General features: G+C 30.5%; 6 protein-coding genes across 20 annotated transcripts; 4 read left to right on the top strand and 2 right to left on the bottom strand.

Moving 5' to 3' along the window:
* The first annotated feature begins 410 nt into the window (after positions 1-410).
* On the top strand, positions 411-7,476 carry LOC143178682 (luc7-like protein 3). Of its 8 annotated transcripts, none has more exons than XR_013001837.1 (9): positions 411-880; positions 976-1,224; positions 1,468-1,674; positions 1,748-1,909; positions 1,980-2,161; positions 2,244-2,335; positions 2,420-2,506; positions 2,588-3,094; positions 4,265-5,700. XR_013001837.1 is itself a non-coding variant. In XM_076377446.1 (8 exons), the coding sequence occupies exons 1-7, from the start codon at positions 776-778 to the stop codon at positions 2,491-2,493; spliced, it is 1,071 nt and encodes a 356-aa protein (XP_076233561.1). In that variant the 5' UTR covers positions 411-775; the 3' UTR covers positions 2,494-2,506; positions 4,265-5,700. The 8 variants fall into 8 exon arrangements, 2 of the variants coding, with proteins under 2 accessions (XP_076233561.1, XP_076233560.1); XR_013001835.1 differs by having other exon boundaries at positions 413-880; positions 2,420-2,530; positions 2,644-3,094; XR_013001834.1 differs by adding an exon at positions 7,152-7,476 and having other exon boundaries at positions 415-880; positions 2,420-3,094; positions 4,265-4,338.
* On the bottom strand, positions 4,775-8,061 carry LOC143178683 (mitochondrial glycine transporter). The gene is made up of 8 exons (XM_076377447.1): positions 7,720-8,061; positions 7,541-7,579; positions 6,188-6,306; positions 6,033-6,117; positions 5,786-5,965; positions 5,500-5,671; positions 5,158-5,417; positions 4,775-5,070 (listed from the first exon to the last, which is right to left on the bottom strand). Exons 1-8 carry the CDS (start codon positions 7,771-7,773, stop codon positions 5,044-5,046), a joined length of 936 nt encoding a protein of 311 aa, XP_076233562.1. The 5' UTR covers positions 7,774-8,061; the 3' UTR covers positions 4,775-5,043.
* Positions 8,062-9,614: 1,553 nt separating this feature from the next.
* Positions 9,615-11,304, top strand: Rps9 (ribosomal protein S9). Of its 2 annotated transcripts, none has more exons than XM_076377448.1 (4): positions 9,615-9,688; positions 9,967-10,205; positions 10,386-10,572; positions 11,089-11,304. In XM_076377448.1, the coding sequence occupies exons 2-4, from the start codon at positions 9,983-9,985 to the stop codon at positions 11,258-11,260; spliced, it is 582 nt and encodes a 193-aa protein (XP_076233563.1). In that variant the 5' UTR covers positions 9,615-9,688; positions 9,967-9,982; the 3' UTR covers positions 11,261-11,304. The 2 variants fall into 2 exon arrangements, with proteins under 2 accessions (XP_076233563.1, XP_076233564.1); XM_076377449.1 differs by lacking the exon at positions 11,089-11,304 and adding an exon at positions 10,820-10,959.
* An 844-nt stretch (positions 11,305-12,148) lies between these two features.
* On the top strand, positions 12,149-15,475 carry Eif3b (eukaryotic translation initiation factor 3 subunit B). Its single transcript, XM_076378282.1, has 11 exons — positions 12,149-12,284; positions 12,514-12,709; positions 12,782-13,094; positions 13,169-13,525; positions 13,591-13,733; positions 13,807-13,942; positions 14,029-14,224; positions 14,299-14,479; positions 14,553-14,793; positions 14,871-14,979; positions 15,061-15,475. The coding sequence occupies exons 1-11, from the start codon at positions 12,149-12,151 to the stop codon at positions 15,159-15,161; spliced, it is 2,109 nt and encodes a 702-aa protein (XP_076234397.1). The 3' UTR covers positions 15,162-15,475.
* A 156-nt stretch (positions 15,476-15,631) lies between these two features.
* On the bottom strand, positions 15,632-18,179 carry Pgs1 (Phosphatidylglycerophosphate synthase 1). Of its 2 annotated transcripts, XM_076378284.1 has the most exons (9): positions 18,075-18,174; positions 17,746-17,767; positions 17,566-17,679; positions 17,374-17,496; positions 17,003-17,280; positions 16,652-16,926; positions 16,321-16,557; positions 16,036-16,245; positions 15,632-15,982 (listed from the first exon to the last, which is right to left on the bottom strand). In XM_076378284.1, exons 1-9 carry the CDS (start codon positions 18,104-18,106, stop codon positions 15,780-15,782), a joined length of 1,494 nt encoding a protein of 497 aa, XP_076234399.1. In that variant the 5' UTR covers positions 18,107-18,174; the 3' UTR covers positions 15,632-15,779. The 2 variants fall into 2 exon arrangements, with proteins under 2 accessions (XP_076234399.1, XP_076234398.1); XM_076378283.1 differs by having other exon boundaries at positions 17,566-17,767; positions 18,075-18,179.
* Positions 18,180-18,787: 608 nt separating this feature from the next.
* Positions 18,788-23,863, top strand: Endob (SH3 domain containing GRB2 like, endophilin-B). Of its 6 annotated transcripts, none has more exons than XM_076377985.1 (9): positions 18,788-18,916; positions 19,585-19,726; positions 19,798-19,926; positions 20,010-20,172; positions 20,238-20,301; positions 20,389-20,424; positions 20,717-20,907; positions 22,349-22,484; positions 23,469-23,856. In XM_076377985.1, exons 1-9 carry the CDS (start codon positions 18,854-18,856, stop codon positions 23,580-23,582), a joined length of 1,038 nt encoding a protein of 345 aa, XP_076234100.1. In that variant the 5' UTR covers positions 18,788-18,853; the 3' UTR covers positions 23,583-23,856. The 6 variants fall into 6 exon arrangements, with proteins under 6 accessions (XP_076234100.1, XP_076234105.1, XP_076234106.1 ...); XM_076377990.1 differs by lacking the exons at positions 22,349-22,484; positions 23,469-23,856 and adding exons at positions 20,986-21,009; positions 21,357-21,489; XM_076377991.1 differs by lacking the exon at positions 22,349-22,484 and having other exon boundaries at positions 23,469-23,863.
* Positions 23,864-23,946: the final 83 nt, after the last annotated feature.

Here is a 23,946-nt window from a genome sequence, read left to right as displayed (position 1 = left end):
TCCCCCCTCTCATTTATTTGCAATAACTGAAAACATTGTCGTCAATCAAAATCTAACAGACATTCAAAACTTGAATTTGAATTTTAAACAAATGGCGCCTAAAATCATGCGTATATGCGGAGAAACAGTCAAGTTAAGGTTCAAAAAATTCTACGCCATATGTCAGACATATATAAAAATCTGAATTTTTATGTACTTTAAATACAAATAAGGAACACGATTATTTTTTATACAATAACAGAAGATGTGAATATATGCGCAAAAATACTAATGAAAAAAGAAATTCATTGAGTCTTAAATCACGTAGTAAACGTAAGTTATAAGTGTCAGTGGAGAGTGAAATAAATTCTCGAAATATTTATCCTATTTACATATTAATGCTGAATTAACCTAGAAGAACAATTGACAAAAAGACAAGACTAGACGAAGTTTGTTTAGCATTCATTGTTTATTGAATTGAAAGAGTACAAATTTAGAGTTTCTCTTGTTCGTTTTGCACGCTTTCAATTCAACCCAAACCATCGCCATATTGTTTGCTACACTACCGCCGTCCGAAATGGAAGAACTTCGGGGTTAGAACATCTAACGTTACTTCGTTCGAGTCTCTCAATGTTTATGCGAATTTGTATCGTTTTCGAATCAACTTCCTTCGCTTTAAAGCCTGTTGCTCGTTTTACTGAAACAGTGAATCCACTGTTCTTAGTGCTTACTCAGCAGTGACTTGTGCATTTTCGGGTACCCTTGATAAACGTTTGGTTACAAAGAATTTTGAAACATGGCTGCTGCTGCTGCTGCTGCTCTTCTCGATGAACTTATGGGAAGAAACAGAAACGTTCTTCCCAACGAAAAGCCCAAAGAACTTAATTGGGAAGATCCTGAGGTACTTGAAAATTTTAACGCGTTTCAAGTACCTGATTAAGATTTATGATCATGAAGTTTTGATATATTTTTTATTACCTTATTTTTATATTTCAGTTCTGTAAACTTTACCTAGTAAAATTCTGCCCTCATGATCTGTTTGTTAACACGCGAGCTGACTTGGGTGCCTGTTCTCGTGTACATGATGATGAAGCTAGGGAGTTGTTCGAGAAAGCACCATACTCATATCGAAAACAGCAATATGAAGATGAGTTTATTAGATTTTGCCAAAGTATGTTGAATGAGGTTGAAAGGAAGATAATAAAAGGAAAACAGCGATTAGCTCTTATTGGGAGAACAGAAGCGGTGAGGATACTTCCAAGTTTTAATGATAATCTTTATTATTTATTAGAAGCATTAATTTGATTTACAAAGTAGTTTTATAACGATATTCAAAATTATCAGTCTTCTCATAAGATTTCAAAACATTAAGTTGCAATAACTTTCTTTATCTTGTGGAAAATATAAAGTTCCATATCATTAAACGTATTAGTTAATAAGACAATACTTAAACAATAATAGAAAGATTGATTAATTGTGTTTATTTAGCCTACATTAACCCCAGCACAAACTCAGAGAAATGAAGAGCAGATAGCCCTCTTAACTGAGAAGATTAATAAACTAGTAGAAGAAGCAGAACAAAGCGGTATACAAGGCAATGTAGAACAGGCTCAAGGTTTAATGAGATTGTGTGACCAATTAAAAGAAGAACGTGAAACATTACGAAAATCTAATGACAATAGTCATTATAACCAAGTACATATTAAAATATATAATATAATAAAGCACAATAAAAGAATGTAGAAATTAATATATTTATTTGTTTTAGACTGCTGAACTGGCTGCAGCACAAGAAAAACAAATGGAAGTGTGTGATGTGTGTGGTGCATTTCTTATTGTGGGTGATGCTCAGCAACGAATTGACGATCATTTAATGGGAAAACAACATGTTGGATATGCCAGGTTAAAGAGTGCTCTTCAAGAAATTATGGTAATAACATTTGCAGCATTGAAGTATTTTAGCATTTTAAGTTGATAATACTATATAAACATCTTTATAGAGTAAGCGTGAGAAAGCTAGAGATGAGAAAGAACAAAGAAGAGAGGAAGACAGAAAGCAAAGAGCACGCGAAGAACTCGATAGACGAAGAAGGGATGGAGACAGAGATAGGGATAGGGAAAGAGACAAACGTCGTAGGCGTAATGATGATGATAAAGGCAGGCATGAGTCAAGCAGTCATAGGTATGTTATCTGAATAATTCACAGTTACAATAATTGTTAATTTTTAATTATCATTTAATTGTTAATTATTAATTATGTCTAGAAATTCTGGACACAGAAGTAGAAGCAGATCAAGAGACAAATATGATAGACATCGAGATGACGATAACCATCGGCGTCATGCTCGGGATAAAGGTAAATATTTATACATAGACTAGGACTCTAGTATAGAGCATGATAATAAAACATAAATGACTAAAAAATGTATGAAATTTATAGGAAATCGTGATCATCGAAGTTCGAGTCATCATAGCCGACGCCGCCATCGATCTAGAAGTCGAAGTCACAAGTAACTACTCTTGATTGGTTAGTGAGTGAAAAGTAAGCCAGGTATGCACTAAACAATATACCATATTCGTCTCAATTACTGTACAGGTTGTTTACCAGGTGAGTTTCATTAGATGCACATAATATATACATGATAATTATCTGTAATTTTGAAGAACGGCATAGTCACAGCGAACCAGTTTCTGGTCCTGCCTATTAATCGGAGAAACACTCTTACTAAATTTCATATGGACCTGATTGTACAGCGTTTAATTTTTAAAGTGACAAGCTTGCTCTATGTAACAATAATACTGAAAAAAGGTGCATCGAGGTAATGTCGAGCAAGGAGTAGTAAAGTCGTTCCCATACGAAAGGTATTTTTATCATGTAGTATTATAGATATTGTCTACAGAGCAAGATAGGAGAAGGTATACCTATGCTTGCTTTGATCGGTATAATGTCTTCATAGGGTAAATCAATTATAATTTCAACGACTGTATAGCTTTTTTGTCGAAAAGAAATTAGTGGTTTAGTGGAGGAAACAGTGCCTACTTCCGTAGACCTGCCACAACAGTGCCCTGTGTGACTGTGACTATACAATCCTAGCTTCTACTACGCATTTCTGAGGTATTTATATCGGAATGATAATACCAAACATGTCCTTTTCTTAGGAAAGTTAGACATTTTGAAAATGATGATCTTTATTTTCGAGCAATATTCGAGTGCTTAAAGTTACGATAACAAACTCCTGCTCTCCTTATTCCCTGATTACAATTTATTGGAGCATATTCAGTTTGAAACCGAACAGTCTTTCTATCAATTAGTCAGGGAAGATATCTGATATGGGTCCAAAGGCATAAATTTAGCGATTCAATTTGAAATATAATGAAACCGCACGTATAGTCCAGAAACGTAAAACTACATTTATTCAACAGCCGTATGGCTATACTTGATGTACCGATAAATACATTAGGTGTATACGTTGGCATATAATCGTACCAATGAATATATTTTCTTCAGAACTTTATTTTTGAAAGTTCATAATATATGTATCTTCTATGCAGAATACTCTTCTTCCCTTTGCATGCATATTTTACCTCCGTTATTTTTAGTTCTCAGTGACAGGACATGGGCGAAGCTTAATTAAATTTTCTAATTAGAAAGTTGTAATTCTTAGCGTCATAGTACGACGACTTGAAGGTTGATGACAGGTCACATGGAATCATGTAACATGGTGCTCCCAGGAGATCCCCTTTAATCACATCATGTGTCATTCTTTTTACGTGTCCTTCATTTCGGCTTGATAGAAGACTCATACTTTATGCGCGTCCTACATTTGTGTGATTCATGTTTGTTTACAATAAATCATTCATGCATCAAATAATCCACTTCTGGAGTCAACTAGATATTTTAAAAACAATAAATTAAAACGAAAGAAAAATAATAGTTTTAAAGGAAAGGTCATCTTATACTGTTACATTGGGATTTTGAACTGTTCCAAATTTTACGATTGGAATATTCATCATATTTCATAGTTACTTTATCTTAATTTTATTAAAAGAATATATTAGTTTATTTCCAATGTTACAATCAAAGATGATCGTTTTTATTTTATTATCTGCTTCTCACACATGTAGCCGACAAAAGTATGATTTTTTTTAAATTGTTTCATATATTAGGGCGAAGTTAACAAATAATATTACGAATACATTATAGCTGTTTAATAACACTCGATATTAATATACGAAAATGAGTTACGGAACCATAAGTCCTGAAAAATGTATTGTCTATTTTCAGACAGAAGAAGACATACCACGAGGGTGTAATCAATGCGACAGGCTCACTTGCACACTGCTTAATGTAATATTAAGGTAAAGATTTTGCATAATCTAACACTTCCAACAAATCATGACTTTTTAATAAAATTGCGCTTGAGTTAATTTTCGGCGAGTCGTGCTGCCTTTGAATTTATTCAGAAAATCAGATTTTCAGAAATTCTATTCATACTTACTGTTGTCAATGTTATGTCCTATCAAAATACTTTTAAAACAGATATATTAACAATTTATTAAGATTTGAGGCAAATGTTATTTTAGGCTGTCTAAATATATAATATAAAAAACACCAAGGTAAATTGTCTATAATTTACATTGTAATACTCGTAACATTGTTAATTGAAATTAATAAAACAGTACTGCAATGAAAGTATCAGGTTATTTTAAAAAGACGTACAAATATTTCTAAAATAATCAGAATCCAATGATTATAAAACAACAGATCGAGGAAATTGTATAATGTACTGTATAATATTGAACAAACTGTATAATTTATTAAATAAGTATATACATTAATTATTGAGCGATAGAGCACTATCTGAATACTGTACATAGTAGTAATATTTGCTATAATACATTGTCTGCTGTGAGCAACTCTTATTTGTATAAATTAAAATACTGTATAAGTGTAAATATTTAATTAATTGAGTTTCATTCCAGTGTGCGAAAATTATCTTGATCAAGTTGAACATGGTCTTAAAAAATACAAGACACGTAGCACATTATTGCATAAAAACAATTCTATTTAAGTCCTATGTTTCTTGTAACCTGGAAATAATATATTATTTAATCCATGCGGTCTGTCTAAAAATTATTTTCAGAATAAAATATTAAAAGATCTGAAAATTATGTTACCTCTTCATACACAGTCCATGCCATAGCAGTCACTAATGTCCTTCTCAACATTCGTGGAACAATACCTTTGAAATATCCTAATACACCATACTTTTTATAAACTCTAATGATTGCACCGCGAACATCTTTAAATTCATTTGGATATAATTGCATTTTTGTTTTAATTACATCAGCAGGTTGTGTTACAATAGAAGCAAATATTCCTGCTAATACTCCACAACTAAAATGAATTGGAGCTGATGATTTGGTACAGGGTAAACCTACAAATGAATGTCGTTATTTAGTACAAAGTATTTAATATCGTTAAAAAAAATAAATATTTTCTATTCTAATAGAAATTACTTGTGTCTGCAACGATTGTTTTTAGCCGAGTGTAAAACATAAGATAGAGACCACTAAAAGGAGCATCTCTTAATAATGTTGGCACTAATCCGCTCGAAAGGCCTCTTACTCCTTCTTGCTTGTAAATTAATGTCAGTGCTTCTCTTATGCTGTTATATTTGTAAATATCACTCTGTAAAATAAATCCAGTACTAAGTTGTATGCTTTTATGCAGTTTGTATTAGGTAGAGTGCTGTATATTTTCACTTCATGCAACAAATATAAATGTATTAATAATAATAAGTACTTCAAAACGTGTTTTTACTACTGTTATTGGAATTACAAAAGCTCCAGACATAGATCTTGCTGTAATGCCTAATAACATAGCTTCTGTAGGTGCAAGTGGATCTTTTAAATCCAGTGCGTGTTTTAACCAGTGTATAGATGAAAAGTATAATCCAACACTAGGAACGACTCTAGTAATGGACTGAAACATTTGTATAATCAGTATTTATTTTCAGTATATTTATACTCTATAATTACTATATTCTTACCGGAGCCATACCCCTCCAGAGTCCAAAGACATTTTCTTTTTTAATTATATGGATTACTGTTCCAACTGTACCATTTCTTGGAGAACTAATTGAACACATATGTTATAGCATGATCATTTTAATATAAAAAGATGTACATATTGCTTTTTACTTACTCAAGATTAAGATTTACTTTACTTTGAAGTCTTGTTTTTATGAGATCCAGCGGTTGAAATAAAATAGTAGAAAAGGTACCTGATACTGATCCAGCAAGAAAAGACTTCAAAATAGGATACTAAAAAAAAAAAATTGTTACAAAATCATGTTGTACTAAATTAATTGTTGGAATGCTCTAGAATCATCATTTCAAAAATGAAATACATTTCAAGATTACTTCATAATGAAGAAGTAGCTACTGATAATGACTATCATGACATTAAACATGTGTTCTTATATATTATCTTACACGAGTTAGCTCACGTGAGTTATAAATTTTCTTTAGAAGGTCGTTATGATGGTCATTATCTACAGAATGAAGTTCCAAGGGTTATCATTAATTATGTGAATAGTACTTTTTTATTTCTTTTCTTTGGTGTGATACTCTAATTGTATGTGACACTTATAAATCACTTTAAGTACTATAAATAATATTAAAATGGAAAAATATTTTTTTAGGAATATAATATATAATAAAGTGATACAAAGGTAATTTTACAGTTTTAAAGAATTGCACATGCTAGACAATATTATGTATCACTAAGCTACAACTACACTAAGGAAACAACGAGGAACTTTTTGTTGCTGTTTCATGTAGCCTGAAAAGTTGCCTCTTATTGTCTGTTTCCATTTGAAGTAGCAACATCAATTTCTTGGATCATGTTGCTTCAGTATGGACAAAATATTTCTATAAGTTGGTGTTCCTTGGAAACATTTTGGTAGATGTAGCAACAAGAGGCAACAAAATGTTCTTTGTAGTTGCCTCAGTCTAGACATAGTTTTAAACATGTGCAGCCTCTTAAAAATGTAAAACTACTTTTAAATTTCATTACTGTTAACTAACTCTATTGTTAAATATTATTTAATTTTATACCAAACTACTTATGATAGTCATAGAATAGATAATTTTTTTTTCTTTTTCAGCTTATGCTTGTAAATATGGAACATCAAATTTTCAAACTTATAATGAAAATGAACACATCAGATAGTTAGCGATGAATACAGCTCCACATACATACATCACCCTTCATCCACTACACCTCTTATAATTGGAGGTACAATTCTACTCAAATATTATTACTTTTATATCATTTCACATTTTTTCATGGATGGTAAATTTTAGTTAATATATTTAAAATTCATTTAAACATAATCATTTTCTAAAAATATTGAAATTCGTGAAATATATTGGTATTTTAGAAGAAAAAAATGTTTACATGAGTATGTTAGAATTGTTTTAATTTTTCACATTATTAAAAATTATAATGTATACAAGGAGCTCATATTCTAAATAATAAAGTCAAGTTACTTACAGTTCCTAGAGCTTCCATAATGATGTAGAAAACTGGAAGCTTGGAAAATGAATATATTTAAAACTGTAATAAATTGAACTATTCTTTCATGAAAATCTGAACTCAAGAAAAAAGTGTCTTAATGCTTCCTTTGGTGTCACTAAAATACTGAGTACGTACAAAACGTGATGACTACTTACATCCTCCCTTATCTTTGTTTCACCACTTTTCGGGTCAACAGAATGACCTTGCATATCAAAACATTTTCGCGTGAAAGATCCAAGAATATCAAACTGAAACGTGAATTAAACGTGACTTAAACTCAAACGTGACTTATTAGATTACATATTCAGTTCAAATACATGAATATTATTTATTACGTACGTCAATTTTTCGGTACTACAATTTTCTAAATAGTTTGCAAACTTAAATATCTTTATTTACTACATTTTTTAATTAACTATAAAATGTAAAATTTGCAATACTGTTTCATTTATTGATCTACTAAAGGAAAACTAAAAGGGGTATAATTTCAAAACATATAGTAATAATTGGATAATAATAACAGGATGCTTACAATTAAACTAATTTGAATATAGATACTTAATAAAATCTTAAATAAAGTAATATTATAAGAAATTTTATGCACAACGAACTGAATAGTTTTAATAAGGTTAGGGCTAAGAAGACCAAAAATTAGTACATACTTTATCACTTTAATCAGATGGTTATTTTTATTATTTTTTAAGAATACATTGTCTATGAATTATAAATGTAAATATATAAGTGTATAAAATACATCAAATGTAATAAATGCACGTCACTAATGTAACTGGATTATCAATACTGTCGAAATGCGTATTTAGACACGTTATCGAAGAATCACGAGACTGATAAGCTTTTTTGTTACATTGCCCTACGAATTTATTGTATCTGTGACTAAATTTAATCATATTTGTCCACAATGGATATAATCGTACATATCTAGTGAATGCATAAACGCTCGTACGGACATTGTTTGCTCCAAATCTACAATTGCGTTTGTCAATTACAAATCAGTCGAAACGATAACTATAAAATACGTGTTTATTATTATTTAGAAGAATTGAAGTGTTGAGTGATTCAGTAGTTTCGCGATAAGCAGTGTTTTCGAGCTATCTATTATTCCAAACAAGTTAGCATTGCGTTGCGCTAACTTTTAAAACGAAAGTCGATGAAAGTTCACATTCATAAAAATGGCATTATTTATTTATGTAACTGGCATTAACTGCATTTTTAAAGTGGTTAAAGATGTAAAAACATCATGAGATAAAGTTAAATACTATCGAATGCAATGGAAAATCATTGCAAAATTTGTTATTACGTAGCCATTGAGTGCTAATACAACACGGAAATAATCTAGCAAATGGCAAACTATAATAACTTTTAAATTAATATTTAAATGTTAGACAACGTTAAATTAGTAGTAATAAAAATGTTTAATTTTTAACTACTAATTTAATAGTTCTGTTCGAGGCTTATGTAAGCCACAGTGCCTTAAAACAATAGTCTAGAAATAAGCCAAGTTTGAGAATTTTTTTCATAAATATTTACTGAATAAGAAGTTCATACTTTTCAGAGTTTATAAATGTTTCTTTTAGATCTATTTTGTAATTTTCAAAAAGTAAAGATAGTAAACAATGCTGGAGTTATTCACTATTCCTTTAACCTCTTCTGGAATGCTGATCATAATCAACTTTTTCGATATGAATACTATTGTTCAATTTTTTAAAAACATTTAAAGTTGATTTGCTAGAGGAAAGCAAATGTTTTTTCAAATTATTATTTCCATAGATAGTATATTTAATCAATTAGTTTGCTTAAAACGAATTTTTCTTAAACTTAGTGATTAAATTTCTATGTTTAGTAGTTACTAAATTTTTATTTAGTCCATGCAAAGAATATAAAGTAAAAACGATTTGATTATTTCAATAAAAAAGTTCAATAAAAAATATAGTATATGCTACTCAATGTCATTTCGAAAAGTCCGCCTTTATGAAATATTCTATATTTCCTGTTTGAGCGCTGCATTCGTTTTTCTCTTCATTTCCGCTAGATTGGAGTCTCTTAGAGCTCGGCCATTTCGTTTTGATTCATGAGACGGTGTGGTCGTTATCCGCGTGCTGTTTGGTGAGTACATAATTTAAGATTTGATGTATTTTAATTAGTATGTAAAATATTACACATATAATTAATTGAAATAAACACAATCATTTAATGAATATTCAAATTAGAACAACGTTTTTTTATGCTTCATATAATGTCTTCGATTCGACCACGTGTTCTCTGCGACTTCTAATAAAAGCATGTAGCTATGTAAAAGTAACTCATAAGAGAATATTTTTAAAGTTTACTTTAGTTAATTACTTTCCATTTTAACTAATTTCAATGTTATTTATGCTCTTCAGATAACGACTATACAAAATGGTAAACGGAAGAATTCCGTCAGTCTTCTCGAAGACCTATGTTACTCCCAGAAGACCTTACGAAAAGGCTCGTTTGGACCAAGAATTACGAATTATTGGAGAATATGGTCTCCGTAATAAACGTGAAGTATGGAGGGTCAAATACACGTTAGCAAATATCCGAAAGGCTGCTCGTGAGCTTCTTACTTTGGAAGAGAAAGATCCCAAACGTTTGTTCGAAGGTATTAATTTGCATTAAATTACACTTTTTATTATGAAAAAAAAGAATATGATGAGTACATTTCTGACACCTCTTGTCTGATAGCTTTGAGGAATTATTGTTTTGACTGATGAACTTATGAATCTGGAGCATTGTGTTCTGTATCTTTGTACTTTCTTTAACCAAAATTTGTATTTATTAGGAAATGCTCTTTTAAGACGTTTGGTAAGAATTGGTGTGTTGGATGAAAGTCGTATGAAACTCGATTACGTTTTGGGTTTGAAAATTGAAGACTTCTTGGAGAGACGTCTCCAGACTCAAGTATTCAAATTGGGACTTGCCAAGTCTATTCATCACGCTCGAGTACTTATCCGCCAACGTCACATTCGGTAGGCTTTTTTTTACAGATATACTTTGTACGCCTTAAAAAATGGGCAAGGAATATCTGATCATATACAGATTGTTTCTAATCTTTAAGGCAAAATCAAACTCCTTGATAATCACCAGACTAGAACTTTTAATACTATTCTGGTTTCATGACCTGGAAACACTTTCTAATTCTATTATTAAATTGACAATTTTTTTCTATCATTAGTTCTTTATAAAATCCTAAAATAATGATCTTAACTACTGCAGGTATCCAAATACTTTACCTGATTGATATGCTCAGAACAGTAGAGAAATTGACTAAATCATGGATGAACAATAATGAATATTGAAAACTGTTTTATTTCAGGCAGGCCACTTAAGTGTTAGTATACTAGCACTTAACGTCTGTTTTATTAATGGATCTATACGCAATTAATGATAATTGGTACACATTTTGAACAAAGTATACAATACTGAAGAATGTAAAAATAATGCATATAAGATATTATTTCATATCTTATCGTATATTATTTCAGTGTTCGAAAACAAGTGGTGAACATTCCATCCTTCATCGTCCGCTTAGATTCTCAAAAACACATCGACTTCTCATTGAAGTCTCCATTCGGTGGCGGCAGACCTGGCCGTGTAAAGAGGAAGAACCTGCGTAAAGGAAGTGGCGGAGCTGCTCCAGAGGAAGAAGAAGATTAAACTATTAACTGATGTAATACTTTAATAAAAGTATGTTTTAAACATTTTAGTATTACAATACCTTTCTCCCACCATTTTTTCTTAATTATAGTTTTAAGTTTTAGTATGATTATTATATATATTAAGTCACCAAATGTTAATATCATTTATTCATGCAGTCATTAAATTTATGTACAAAGTTTTATATAAGGTTAAATGAAACTTATCAGAATTCATATATGTATAAAAATATAAACAAAATATTACAGTGAAATAACTGTAATTTTTTATAATACTCGGACTTTTAAATGGAGAAAAGAAATTTATTCATTGCTTTAGAAAATAGTTCGTTAAATTAATAACAGAAATGAATTTACTACTGATTATATAGAATAATAAATCATTAATATTAAGTTATGTATATAAAATAAATGATTTAATAAATTCAAGAGCAGCAACGTAATAACTACATTTAATTCAAACTTAACCATGAAACTATGAAGTTATGTTCCTACTGCTATTCTACATTCTACATTTTCAAAGATATATATTTAAATATTTTATCAATTTGTAATTCAAATTCATTACAAACAAATCTGCCCTCTCAGTTATTTTAACATTCTTTCTAATTGTTGATTAATGGCGTAAAACTTAATCCACGCGTTTCTTATATACACAGAAATTTTATAATTCATAAAAGAATTTTTTGAAGTAATATTTTCAATAGTAAAAAATGCAATAAATATGAGTGCATATACAGTAACATAAGTTAATTTTGGAGTTCATTATCGATTAAGCAAAATCTTTTTAAATCTTGTTCTCAAAGATTGCATTAAATGTGGAAAGGTAACCCGTTTTACTAGCTACCATACTCGTTTGATATATTCCGTGCCCTCAGAGGTTTCCAAGATGGCGAAGAAAACGTTGGCGGATAAAACGCCTCAAAACGAAGATTCTGTGAAAAATAATGACGACGTATTAAACGAAGACGAAGAACCAAATTTTAGCGATCCTGAAGGTTTCGTTGACGATATCACCGAAGAAGGTAAACACAATCTTTTACGAATGACATTTGATGAAAGTTTCGATATGACGATCTGAAGGCATGGCTACGTATAGTCCCAAGTGTGGCACGCGGATTTAACCTAAAAAATGATTAACATTTCATTTATTCTGTACTAAAAAATATGCAATCTCGAAACATATGGTTTGGGAAAACATTTTTCTTCCCTTTTTTCAAGAATAATACACAAATATACGTTCAACATTCACAGAACTTCTTGGTGACATTCTAAAGCAAAAGCCATCTGAGACAGATGGAGTAGAATCAGTGATTGTTATCGATGGAGTTCCTCAGGTTGAACCAGAAAGACTAGAAAAGCTTCAATCTGTTATCAGTAAAGTCTTAGGAAAATTCGGAACAATAGTAAATCAATATTATCCTAAGAATGAGAATGGATATACAAAAGGGTAGGTCTAATCTTGCTTTCTTTATATTGAACGTGTCAATCAGAAACTTAAATACATTTTGCTTCATTCCAGATATATATTTTTGGAGTACAATAATCCCCTCAATGCTTTAGCAGCTGCTCAATCTGTAAATAATTACAAAATTGACAAGCAACATACATTTAAAGTGAATTTATTCACTGATTTCAAGAAATTCGAAGAGATTCCAGATGAGTGGGAACCACCAAAACCACAACCATTTAAAGCTGCAACAGATTTACATTATTATCTTCTAGAACCAGATGCTTATGATCAATTCTGTGTACTTTGTGGAAATGGTCCTTCTGTTACAGTTCAGGTTTGGCAGAATTCTGCCCCTGAACCAACATTACTCGAAGAACGTTCTGTAAGTTACTAGTTTTAAACTCTATCATTGTTACTATTTTTTCATCATTGTTATTAAATATATATTTTTAATAGCGCTGGACAGAAACATATGTTAAGTGGTCTCCATTGGGAACATACCTGGCCACTTTCCACAAACCAGGAGTTGCATTGTGGGGTGGCCCTCAATTTGTACAGCAAGCAAAGTTTGGTCAGAAAGGTGTTGAATGTATTGACTTCTCACCTTGTGAACGTTACTTAGTAACATATACTCCACGAACTGATCTTGGTTCTGACCAAAAGCGTCTCGTAATTTGGGATATTCTTACCGTTCAAGAAAAACGTTCATTTTACGCAGACGGTTCCTCTGTGTGGCCGATCTTCCGTTGGTCACACGATGATAAATACCTTGCGCGAATGGGAGAAGATATTTTGAGTGTTTATGAAACACCTGTAGGTTCTTCTAACATAGATATAGCTACTTAAATTCCAATAAATTAATCTTGGGAATTTTACAGTCATTCGGATTACTGGAGAAGAAAAGTATAAAGATTCCTGGAATCAGAGATTTCAGTTGGTCTCCAACAGATAATATTTTGGCTTATTGGGTACCAGAAGATAAGGATGTTCCAGCTAGAGTTACCCTTCTCGAAATTCCAAAGTAATTCATTTAATTCTTTCATATAGTTTATTGATTTTGCTGTAAAATTAATCCTTTCAATTTATATTTCCAGCCGTAATGAAATACGTAACAAGAATTTATTCAACGTAGCTGACTGTAAGATTTATTGGCAAAAATCGGGAGATTACCTTTGCGTGAAGGTTGATCGTTTTGCTAAGCGAAAAGAGAAAACGGAACAAAAGTATACGGTATTTATTAGATTAATTAATGAATATAATTAAAAGTATGCGTTCTATGTATCGATGTTTCTAATAATCCATGTTTCTGTTATCAGGGTATGTCATACAACTTTGAAATCTTTCATATGAGGCAGAAACAAATTCCAGTTGATAGTGTAGAAATAAAAGAACCAATTCATGCATTTGCCTGGGAACCTGTTGGTAGTAAATTTGCCATTATTCACGGAGAAATTCCAAGTGTTAATGTCAGTTTTTACGAAGTACGATATGGTCATCAGCCTGCCCTTCTCAGTAAGTGTTACTAGTTAATCAATCAGTGTCAGTACAACATTATATTACATTTTAATATTTGCTTTATTTAACAGAAAAATTAGAAAAGAAAGCTTGCAATCACTTGTTCTGGTCACCGTCTGGACAGTTCATTGTTCTTGCTGGACTGACAACCATGGCTGGAGCTTTAGAGTTTATTGATACTAATGATTTTACTATCATGAATTCAACTGATCATTATCAAACTTCCGACGTTGAGTGGGATCCAACGGGACGGTGAGTATATTTTTGTTTTTCTACTTGAAAACATCGCATTATGACAAGTTACTAAATACGTATTTCATTACAGGTATGTTGTAACAGCTGTCTCGAGTTGGAAAACTAGCGTTGACAACGGATATTGGATATGGACGTTCCAGGGACGTATTTTGAAAAGAGTTAATCTTAACCAATTTAACCAATTATTATGGCGACCGAGACCACCAACACTATTAACACCAGAACAAATAAAGGAAATTAAGAAAAATCTGAAGAAATATTCTGCACAGTTTGAGAGTAAAGATCGCATGAGATTAACACGTGCTTCGAAGGTACGTCAATTGTTCTTAGTTAATATATGTTTGATATAGATTACGTGTATACAATTGTTAATAAAATTGTTTTATAGGAGTTAATCGAGAAACGTTGTGCGGCGATGAAAGCATTTGAGGAATATCGTTCGAAATGCGTTCAAGAATGGAATAACCAGAAAAAGCGACGTTTAGAATTACGTAATAGTACGTATTAATAACAATTAAAACATCTTCTATACTAACATTAAAATTCGACAAATGTTTAAGACATTTTTATTTTTTCAGACATCGATACTGATGAATTAGATTCTGATGCAAAGAATGTCGAAGAGGAAGTCATAGAATTTTTCGTCAAAGAAGAAACATTCGTTATCGACGACAAATAAAACTGGAAGAAATTTTATACCTGCCATTATTTGGAAATCTCTAGTGCAAAACCTATTCAGTCATTTGTGCAAAGTGTCATCGAAATAATTATCTTTTAGAGTCACATTAAACTGTGACTCTCAATAGTGAACAATGACTATTTCAAGTGGTTATGAACAGTTTTCCTCGTATTATTTTCGCATTCTAATTGGAATTACTTCCACTACTTCGACGTTTCGTATAAAACGTCGCAATCATAGTACTATAAAGTTTTATCACGTTCCATACAGGATAGTATGTCAATCAGAAAATAATTATTATCAGTATAACCACATACCATGTACTTTTTATTTGTTGAACCCATATAATTCAGTCGATTGAATCAAATGTAGATTTATTAGTGGGAAAGGAATTTTTTATTTATATTTTTGCACTAATTTTAATCACTGTACATTTATAAAGGAAAACGCTATAAATTAATACCTGATTCATTATTATTATTTACATTTTTATGTCGTTACAACGAAGAAACTTATGACTGTTTATGGATGAGACGTAAAAGGATTGTATAAATTAATGTCATTTATACATAAATTAAGTATGACAGATCATCTATTATAAACAGGTACATTATTTATTTAAAAGTAATACCGAAACAGAACAACCATAGCGCATACCCAAGTTGGCGGAATTCTATCTTGTTCAAAAAACGTTCCGTTTGTTACTGGTTTCGCAGATGAAAATAACCGTTGATATTCCTTCTGTAGTTCATCTTGTAATTTTTCATTTCTCGTTACTATAGCAATTTGGGTCTCTAAGTCTTTTTTGACTGATCTGTAACCTGAGATTATTTTTTGTTTTATTTTATAACTATTGAATTGTTTTAAAACTTACCGAAATTAGGCGATCCGATTAGTGTGAGACAAGGCTTCTCTTGGCCTGGCAAAGAATACCATAACCCTTTCGCATGGTATGTCCATCCTGGTCTAATAAATTCCCATAAAGTTACTCTTTTTTGTTGTCCCATTTTGTTACAGTACTTAATAAATGATTCCTCGATTTTTGTATACGCTGCAGGAATGCCGCCAGCAATACCTTTTGCAGCTAAATAGAATAGTCAGTGTTAATTATCATAGTTTAAACGATTTATAAAATTTGTACTCCATTTTTCTAACTTACAAAAAAATCCATTGGCAGTTGGATGAGCCGTTAGAAGATGGCACGTTCCTTGACAATCTCTAAGCAATGCATCACTATATTCTGAAGTTAAATTAAAATAACCAGTTGCTAGTCTAAGTGTTGCACCTGGCGGTGCTTTTTTTAAGAGGTTTAATGTTATTTGACTATCATGATGAATGTTTAATTGACCCATTTGTATTAAAGGGAATACCCAAGTGTCTGTATTTGAACTTTTTTCTGTCAATATAATTACAACTCTTGTTTTAATTCGTTTCTTCACATATGTGAAATTTGAAAATGATACGTATATCTAAAATAAAAATATATGTACCTATTTTTTTAAAATTAGAATAGTCTTCTAATTCCCTTTGAAAAAGAGTTTTTACGTTGCATGCAGCTTTTTCAATAAATTTTTTTGTAGAACCTTTCCAAGGGTGTACATTCACGGCAGTATTTAGTATCGTGGTTCCATCTGGTTGGAGTAAGAAGCTAAATTCTCCTACTCTTGTGACTAATTCATTATAGAAATCACACAATTCTTTGCAATCTTCAATTACAAAATAACGATCTTGGCGATTTGTAAAGTAATCGTTACTGAGATTAGCGCTAAAACAATTAAGTTTTGTACGTATTTAATTACATTTTCAAACAAATTTATATTGTTATTTAAACAAGTACTTACCCACTTATTATTATATCATTATCTACCATATAAAATTTCATGTGTTGTAGCCCTACTAGTTCATTAAAACGATCTGGTATTATCATCTTGAAAAATCCGCGAAGTTTAGGAGTATGATACAGAAATATTTGACAGCAATGACCATGCTTCCCATTGAGTAAAGGCTCTAACATTTTGCGCGAATTTAATTGACCTCTAGACCCTCTCATAAAGTCTAATAATACTTTAACTTCAATATTACCATTATTTGCATTTAAAGCCTCACTTATAGCATTTACCTACATATACAAAATATTACTGCAATTACTTTTTTACATGTTTTTATTAATATTAAACTCTCATATATTCAAATGTTTATTAAATATTCTTACTAAATTAGATTCTAATTTTCCTGTGCCTAAATATAGCGATGCAAATGTTATCCTTTTTCTAGCATTTTTACATTTTTCTATAAGAGTAGAGTAAAATACATTTGGCTCATGAATGATCTTAATCTGGAAGGAAAAGAGTCTTATTATAATGTATGCTTAATTGTTTCTTAATTTAAGGAATTTTATGTTTACCTTAGATCCATTTATAGGAAAACAAGGAGCAGCTTTATGTAACCAAGATAATGCGTATAATTCAGGTTGGATTGTTTCAGCTTCAGATATTTTTTCTTCGTCTAACATAGCAATCTGTGTGATATTTCTTATTACAGATGAAACTTTATAACACGATATGATTTCAATTTGACTACTCACTAACAGGTTCCCTGTTCGAAACCTAAAATTTTAGTTTGTTCGTTTTATTCACAAAACGTCAGATCAACATGTCTAAACTAAATTTAATAGAATCTTTGACAATACATATAAAAATAAGGTGGACAAAATATGAGGTAATATTTACTTATGTGTATTATTTCATTCACACGTCATTGAAACGTAATGAAAGTAATCGAGTGTAAGGTTGTAAACCCATGATACATCATGTGTCAAACTTACATAGTAGGTTAGTGCACCTTTATTTATCTTTTAATGAAATAAATTGAACGCGATAGACATGCTGTCACGATTTTTTGTATTCTACTCACCGTTTCAAGGTTTTCAAAATAACAGTGTGCATGAGTAATTTCTTAAATAACAAAGCATTAAGAAATAAAGACTTCAACGCACAAACCAAATACTTCCCTCCTGAATACAACACTACAAGTGCGCAATCTTTTGGATTTCTTACGTATTATCTACGTATATCAATCCACTTGACAATTGTGATTTCTGTTTGTAATAAATAATACATTCACTCATTTGGAAATTGAGAAGATTTTATATATGTACTTTAATACGTTTAATAAAAATTCTCAAGTCAACTTTTGATCGTAGTAAAAGTAGTTCTGTATCGTTTGAAAATTTTAGAAACATATCACATGATATTAATAAAATATTTTTTATATCAAATTTAGAGTATAATAAATATTTATAACAGATGAAGCGAATTGAAAATTGAGAAGGTTCTATGTATGTACAACTTATATGTTATTTACGAAACAAAATGTAGCAACCTGTTTCAAAGATTCTCAAATAAAATCTTAGGCATCTAAAAGTAATTTTTGAAAACTTTAAAAGCGCATGATATTATGCTAATAAAAAATCAGTTGACGTACTTAAAAAGGGAAAGAAAAACAAAGCAAAATCATTTAGGCAGTTGCATTTCATCTGAAATTGTAAGGTTGCAAATTTGAAATCATTGCCCGAATTGTTGCGAAGCGCCTCTTGACGGAGGCACTCAGAATTAGTGGTCGATAGAAGAAAATAAAGTGTAGCAGAGGTAAAGGCTAAGTGCAGGAGGTTCGTATTAAAATAAACGTAAAAAATGGATTTCAATGTTAAGAAATTGGTAAAAGATGCTGGTGCTGCACTTAGTAGAGTTGTACAGGTAAGAAATGCTTATTAGAATGATTCAACAAGTTCTCATTAACAAGAAACTGCGTATTCGTGTTAAGCCAGTCGTAACTGAACGTTGTCATTTCTGACATTTTCTATTCTTTTTCAATGAGGAAAAACTTTGAACATAATCGTCGGGAGTTGACAGTTGCCTCACTAGTCTCTTTTTACAAAATTTAATTCTCCGCTCCTTGGCTTATTTACTAAATATAATAAATATACTTTTATCTGTTTCCTACGTTGATAATTTATATTTGATTACTAAAAGACTAAGGTTAGTAAATATATCGACTTTACATTATTGTTTATGCTCTATACTGTGCTCTTTATCAACTCTCTTGTTTTTAAGAATATCTTGTGATTACTGGTCTACTGAAGAGCACTGCTCTTTTTTTGTGCTTGAACAGTTTCAAAATATAGATGCATAGTATCTGTGAACTAAATAATTAATCACATGATGACTCAGAACATATCAAATAAGTTACAGTCACTATGAGTCTTATTCCTCTTATTTTTCGACCTAATATTGTAATGATGTATATTTAGTAGAATAAAATTATTGAAAGAAATAATTTTTGTGTATTATTAGAAAACTAAATTTATGAAATATGTTTCGTATAATGTAATGCATAATATATAGGATTTAATTGTAATTTTCAGTTAACAGAGGAGACATTAGGAACATCAGAGAAGACAGAATTGGATGCACATTTAGAGCACCTTGCAGAAAGAGCAAATGCAACTAAGACATGGACAGAGAAAATTCTTCGAAATATGGAGGCAGTACTTACTCCAAATCCAGGTAATAAAATTGTTTAAGTATACATTTTAATATAATTTATTTACGGTGTAATTTATGGTAATGTGTTATAGGCAATAGAATTGAAGATTTCTTTTATGAGAAAATTGATAAGAAGAAACCTCACAGATTGACCAATTTAGAATATGTGGGTATGGATATGATTGAAGCTGGAAATGTGTTTGGTCCAGGAGTTGCTTATGGTCTGTCTGTACATTATTTTTCAGATATTATAGATATTCATATTCTATTGTTACATGATAGAATTAAAATGTTTTATTTCTAGGCAGTGCATTGATAAAAGTTGGTCAATGCGAACAAAAGTTAGGGCAGATTGAAAGAGATTTTATTGGAACTGCAGCCAATTGTTACATACAACCCTTAAGAAAGTTTCTGGAAGGTGAAATGAAGACTGTTAGCAAGGAAATGGCAATATTAGAAACTAAGCGGTATGTACTTTATTTTTTAATTTATCTGTTCACTTTTTTTAAACACAAAATTAATTACTTTTCAGACTGGATCTAGATGCATGTAAGAATAGAGTAAGGAAAGCAAGAAGTATGCTGGGCCAACAGAGTGTAAGTCTTACAATTTATCATTTAATTCAAATATGTGCTGTATATGTTTATTATGTGTTATGTCTTGTGTACTGCTGCATCTCATAGGAGACTGGCGTATCACCTGAAGTATTACTTGATCAGGTATTAATGAAGCTGATACTTTTTGCAGCTTAAAATTTGTAGTGAATTTTATTTAATACTAATTATTACTACTGGATAAAGTAAAATTTTTAATTACTTCATTCACTACATCATATTATTTAAGCATTTTCGTTGGGTCATATCAGAATACAATTTTCCTATGTTTTAATCATAGTACATGTACATTGTAATCATTAGTATTATTTTATGAAATATTTGTTACATTTAAGTTAAGTATTGTACTTTTATCAAAAACACCAAACGACAACGAACTGTTTGTTTCTCTACTTAGGCAGAGAGGGAGTTGAGGGTAGCACAGTCGGAGTTTGATCGTCAGGCAGAGATAGTGAAATTGTTACTGGAAGGAGTCTCAAGTTCTCAAGCTGGTCATTTGCGTTGTTTGCACGAATTTGTCGAAGCGCAAGCACGCCATTATGCTCAGTGTCACGCAACGATGCAAGACTTGCAGCGTGAATTGGCTGGGTAAGCTAATAAATTCGGTTTTCCGAGTACATTTTCTTTGAAAGAATTTTTTAATTATCCTGCACTATCCCTATACAGCTATCCCACTCTCTGGTGATCCGAGTGAGTAATGTTTGATCACTATTGGATGCTATGTCATATGTGACATATAAAAGTACATATTTAGAAGCTTATAGAACCATTACTCATTCGCAAAGATCATCATGTATATTCTATAGATTATAAGTACTGTTCTCTAAAATTCTGCGTATTTCTGCAAAAGTGGTGTATGTACTGTTTCTTCATTTTTTTGTATTGTAATCGTATTTTATTGTAAATATGAGCTTTATTATAGATATGGTGTCTTTTCATTTTTGTTTTTTTCTGTAGCCTGGTGCTTATTATTCTTATTTATTTCTCTGATATATTCTTTCCATTCTCTATCTTTGCTTGCATGATTGGGATTGCAGGGCGCGTCAGCCGAGTCCTTTGCTGCGAGTCAACAGCGAAGATGTGATCGAGCTAACCCCCTCACCCATACAATCCCAAAACTCGTCTATACATCCACCACTTGCTGGTTCTACCTATGTTACTGCTACCTTTGATACTAATATTTCAAAAATCTAGTAGGAGTAACTGTTAATCACAGTTAAAAGCAATAATTTATTGTATTTATGACTTAAATAACAAAGACAAGCTTAGATTACACAAATTTTTCTTTCTCTGATATACATACATACATATCTATATACATATAGATACTTGTTAAATAATTTAATAAGTTTATAGATACGTTGAACAATTCGTAGTCTACTATACTACTGTTAAACTTGTAATTATCAGCAAGCTATTAATAAATTACGCTTATGAAATGTTCAACAATGGTCTTTACATTTTATAGGAAGAAATTTCTAACTGCAATACAGTTTATATTCGTAATCCAAACAATGCAATTAGGTGGTTAATCAGTGTTTATGTCTAATGCATGCCATTAATTTTTGTAGGTATTAACAAACAATGTACTCTTGCAATGCGTCTTTTCATTTATGTTTCTATATGAAGTATTTATTTGTATCTTTCAACTGTACTTTCGCTGAATCTACGTCATTCTAATACATTTTCTTAAATTATTTGATAAATGTCGGTGTTTTCCACGTCTCAAGCTGCTTACACCTTCTATTTGTGTTCTATTTAATACATGTATTTCTCAATTAATTTCTCGCATATCATATACATTCTGTACATTTGTGTGAACTGTGAAATTCCTTTGAGGGATAAAATATAGTCAAAGACGTTTCCAATACTTTTAATTATATTACCATATACTATGATTAATGAATCATATTTAACAGATAAAAGTGATTAAAGTGAAAAAGTTCATGTAATATTTGTTCACACAAAGATTAACTTAATTTCTGCATTACTCATAAAACTTATCCAAATTGTAATTTATCCTACCCAGCTTATCTGGGGGTCCTTATCACCCCACTACCCTACCAACTTCCAATGTATCAACGGAAAATGGGCAAGAACGTGCGAGGGTATTATATGACTATGAAGCGAGGGATTCTAGTGAATTAAGCGTCGTACAAGATGAGGTAATGAAATTTGTGTTGTAGATAGACAGAAGCATGCTTGCAACGTAGGCAATCAAATGGCATGAATTATTATTGAAAGTAAGTTCATTTTATAAGTGCCTACGATTATAATTTTAAACCATTCTTTTTTTTTTTAAATTTCTTTTGTAATTTGGGTAACTTGATTATTTGTATATAAGACTTATTCTGTTTAATTTCAATTTACAACAAAAAATTCATTATTAAGGTAATTTTATGATCATTAAATTTCGTGCAACGTCAGGCCATGCTAACATTACTTGTATAAGAACTTTTTATAGCGTATTATTGTATGGTTTAAAGTTAAATTTTGAAATATATTTATAGAATTAAAACAGTAGTTTTGTAGTATACGAAACAGGAAATTTTTTTATGAAAAATGAAAGAGTAGTGTACATAAATTAGTATAGATCTATATGTTACAAAAATGTTGCAAGATCTTGTAAAGTGAAAGAAAATATGTTAAAATATGTTTTCATTATGTTTAATACTCAGATGACTTTAGTTTAAGTCTTATGTATTGTAGAATTTATACTTTGATAAATTTGGCATTTTATTTTGATAAATAACTATGCATGATATCTGTATTTTAGTATTAAGTTTTATGTATGTATATACACTTTTCTATTTTTATTACATTTATTCTTGATGTTTATTACATTTATTTGTATATTTGCTTAAAATCAGAAACCATTGTTATGCATATGCATATAAAAATTACATATAGATTAATGCATTTGTACATTTAATGATATGCTGCATGTATTAAATAAATGATGTTCCATTTTGTTAGATGTATTCATTTGGTTACCACCTTAAATGTTTTCCCAATGCTCCTAATTTTTTGTATTTTAACTTGTTTAGTTAAGAGAGAAGTACAAACTAGTTTTCTTCCACCTTGAATTATGCTTCAAAGGTATGACAAATATCTTCATTTACATATTTTAACACCACTTTATCTTTTAGGTAATCACAGTGTGTGAAATACCTGGTGACGAAGATTATGTTATGGGTGTAAGGGGAAATCAACAAGGAAAAGTACCTAAAGTATATTTAGAAATGCTCATTGTTTGTTCGTAAAAATTTCAATTAATTATTATTGATGCACATTCCACTATATTTTTGATCAAAGATCAAACTGCCTTATGCACTATAGATGTATTCAAAGTGTTCCATGTTGTGCAATAACTTAAAGAAATACTTTGTCTCCCGAAATATAAATTTCATATTATATTATTCTTTGTTAAAGAATATTGTTCTTCTTTCACGTGTGTATAAATAATGCAAAATATTGTACAGAAAAAAATATAACTTCCATATCATGTATGTAATTAGTAACTTCGAAAATATAATGTAAATTTTTCTGTAATTATAAACAAGTGAACATTTAAAAGTTAACATTCTATAAATACTACGATTATATTCGTTGTATGCAAATATCTAT

This window comes from Calliopsis andreniformis, chromosome 5, assembly GCF_051401765.1.
Source record: "Calliopsis andreniformis isolate RMS-2024a chromosome 5, iyCalAndr_principal, whole genome shotgun sequence".
Classification (NCBI taxonomy): Eukaryota; Metazoa; Arthropoda; class Insecta; order Hymenoptera; family Andrenidae; genus Calliopsis; species Calliopsis andreniformis.
Note: the sequence above shows the minus strand (reverse complement) of the source record. Positions and strands in the feature narration are given on the sequence as shown.

Excerpts from the sequence above, each read along its gene's own strand:
- LOC143178682 (XM_076377446.1), top strand. The coding sequence starts at position 776 with ATGGCTGCTGCTGCTGCTGCTGCTCTTCTCGATGAACTTATGGGAAGA. Across the intron at positions 1,910-1,979 it reads GTGCTCTTCAAGAAATTATG|AGTAAGCGTGAGAAAGCTAG; the intron begins GTAATAACATTT and ends ACATCTTTATAG. Across the intron at positions 2,162-2,243 it reads CATGAGTCAAGCAGTCATAG|AAATTCTGGACACAGAAGTA; the intron begins GTATGTTATCTG and ends AATTATGTCTAG.
- LOC143178683 (XM_076377447.1), bottom strand. The coding sequence starts at position 7,773 with ATGCAAGGTCATTCTGTTGACCCGAAAAGTGGTGAAACAAAGATAAGG. Across the intron at positions 7,580-7,719 it reads AAACAAAGATAAGGGAGGAT|CTTCCAGTTTTCTACATCAT; the intron begins GTAAGTAGTCAT and ends TCATTTTCCAAG. Across the intron at positions 5,071-5,157 it reads CATGGACTGTGTATGAAGAG|GTTACAAGAAACATAGGACT; the intron begins GTAACATAATTT and ends TATTATTTCCAG.
- Rps9 (XM_076377448.1), top strand. The coding sequence starts at position 9,983 with ATGGTAAACGGAAGAATTCCGTCAGTCTTCTCGAAGACCTATGTTACT. Across the intron at positions 10,206-10,385 it reads TCCCAAACGTTTGTTCGAAG|GAAATGCTCTTTTAAGACGT; the intron begins GTATTAATTTGC and ends TGTATTTATTAG. Across the intron at positions 10,573-11,088 it reads ATCCGCCAACGTCACATTCG|TGTTCGAAAACAAGTGGTGA; the intron begins GTAGGCTTTTTT and ends ATATTATTTCAG.
- Eif3b (XM_076378282.1), top strand. The coding sequence starts at position 12,149 with ATGGCGAAGAAAACGTTGGCGGATAAAACGCCTCAAAACGAAGATTCT. Across the intron at positions 14,480-14,552 it reads GAGTGGGATCCAACGGGACG|GTATGTTGTAACAGCTGTCT; the intron begins GTGAGTATATTT and ends ATTTCATTACAG. Across the intron at positions 14,980-15,060 it reads ACGTTTAGAATTACGTAATA|ACATCGATACTGATGAATTA; the intron begins GTACGTATTAAT and ends TTATTTTTTCAG.
- Pgs1 (XM_076378283.1), bottom strand. The coding sequence starts at position 18,106 with ATGCACACTGTTATTTTGAAAACCTTGAAACG. Across the intron at positions 17,497-17,565 it reads TTCCTATAAATGGATCTAAG|ATTAAGATCATTCATGAGCC; the intron begins GTAAACATAAAA and ends TTTTCCTTCCAG. Across the intron at positions 16,927-17,002 it reads AATGATATAATAATAAGTGG|CGCTAATCTCAGTAACGATT; the intron begins GTAAGTACTTGT and ends TAATTGTTTTAG.
- Endob (XM_076377985.1), top strand. The coding sequence starts at position 18,854 with ATGGATTTCAATGTTAAGAAATTGGTAAAAGATGCTGGTGCTGCACTT. Across the intron at positions 19,927-20,009 it reads TGGTCCAGGAGTTGCTTATG|GCAGTGCATTGATAAAAGTT; the intron begins GTCTGTCTGTAC and ends TTTTATTTCTAG. Across the intron at positions 20,302-20,388 it reads GTATGCTGGGCCAACAGAGT|GAGACTGGCGTATCACCTGA; the intron begins GTAAGTCTTACA and ends TGCATCTCATAG.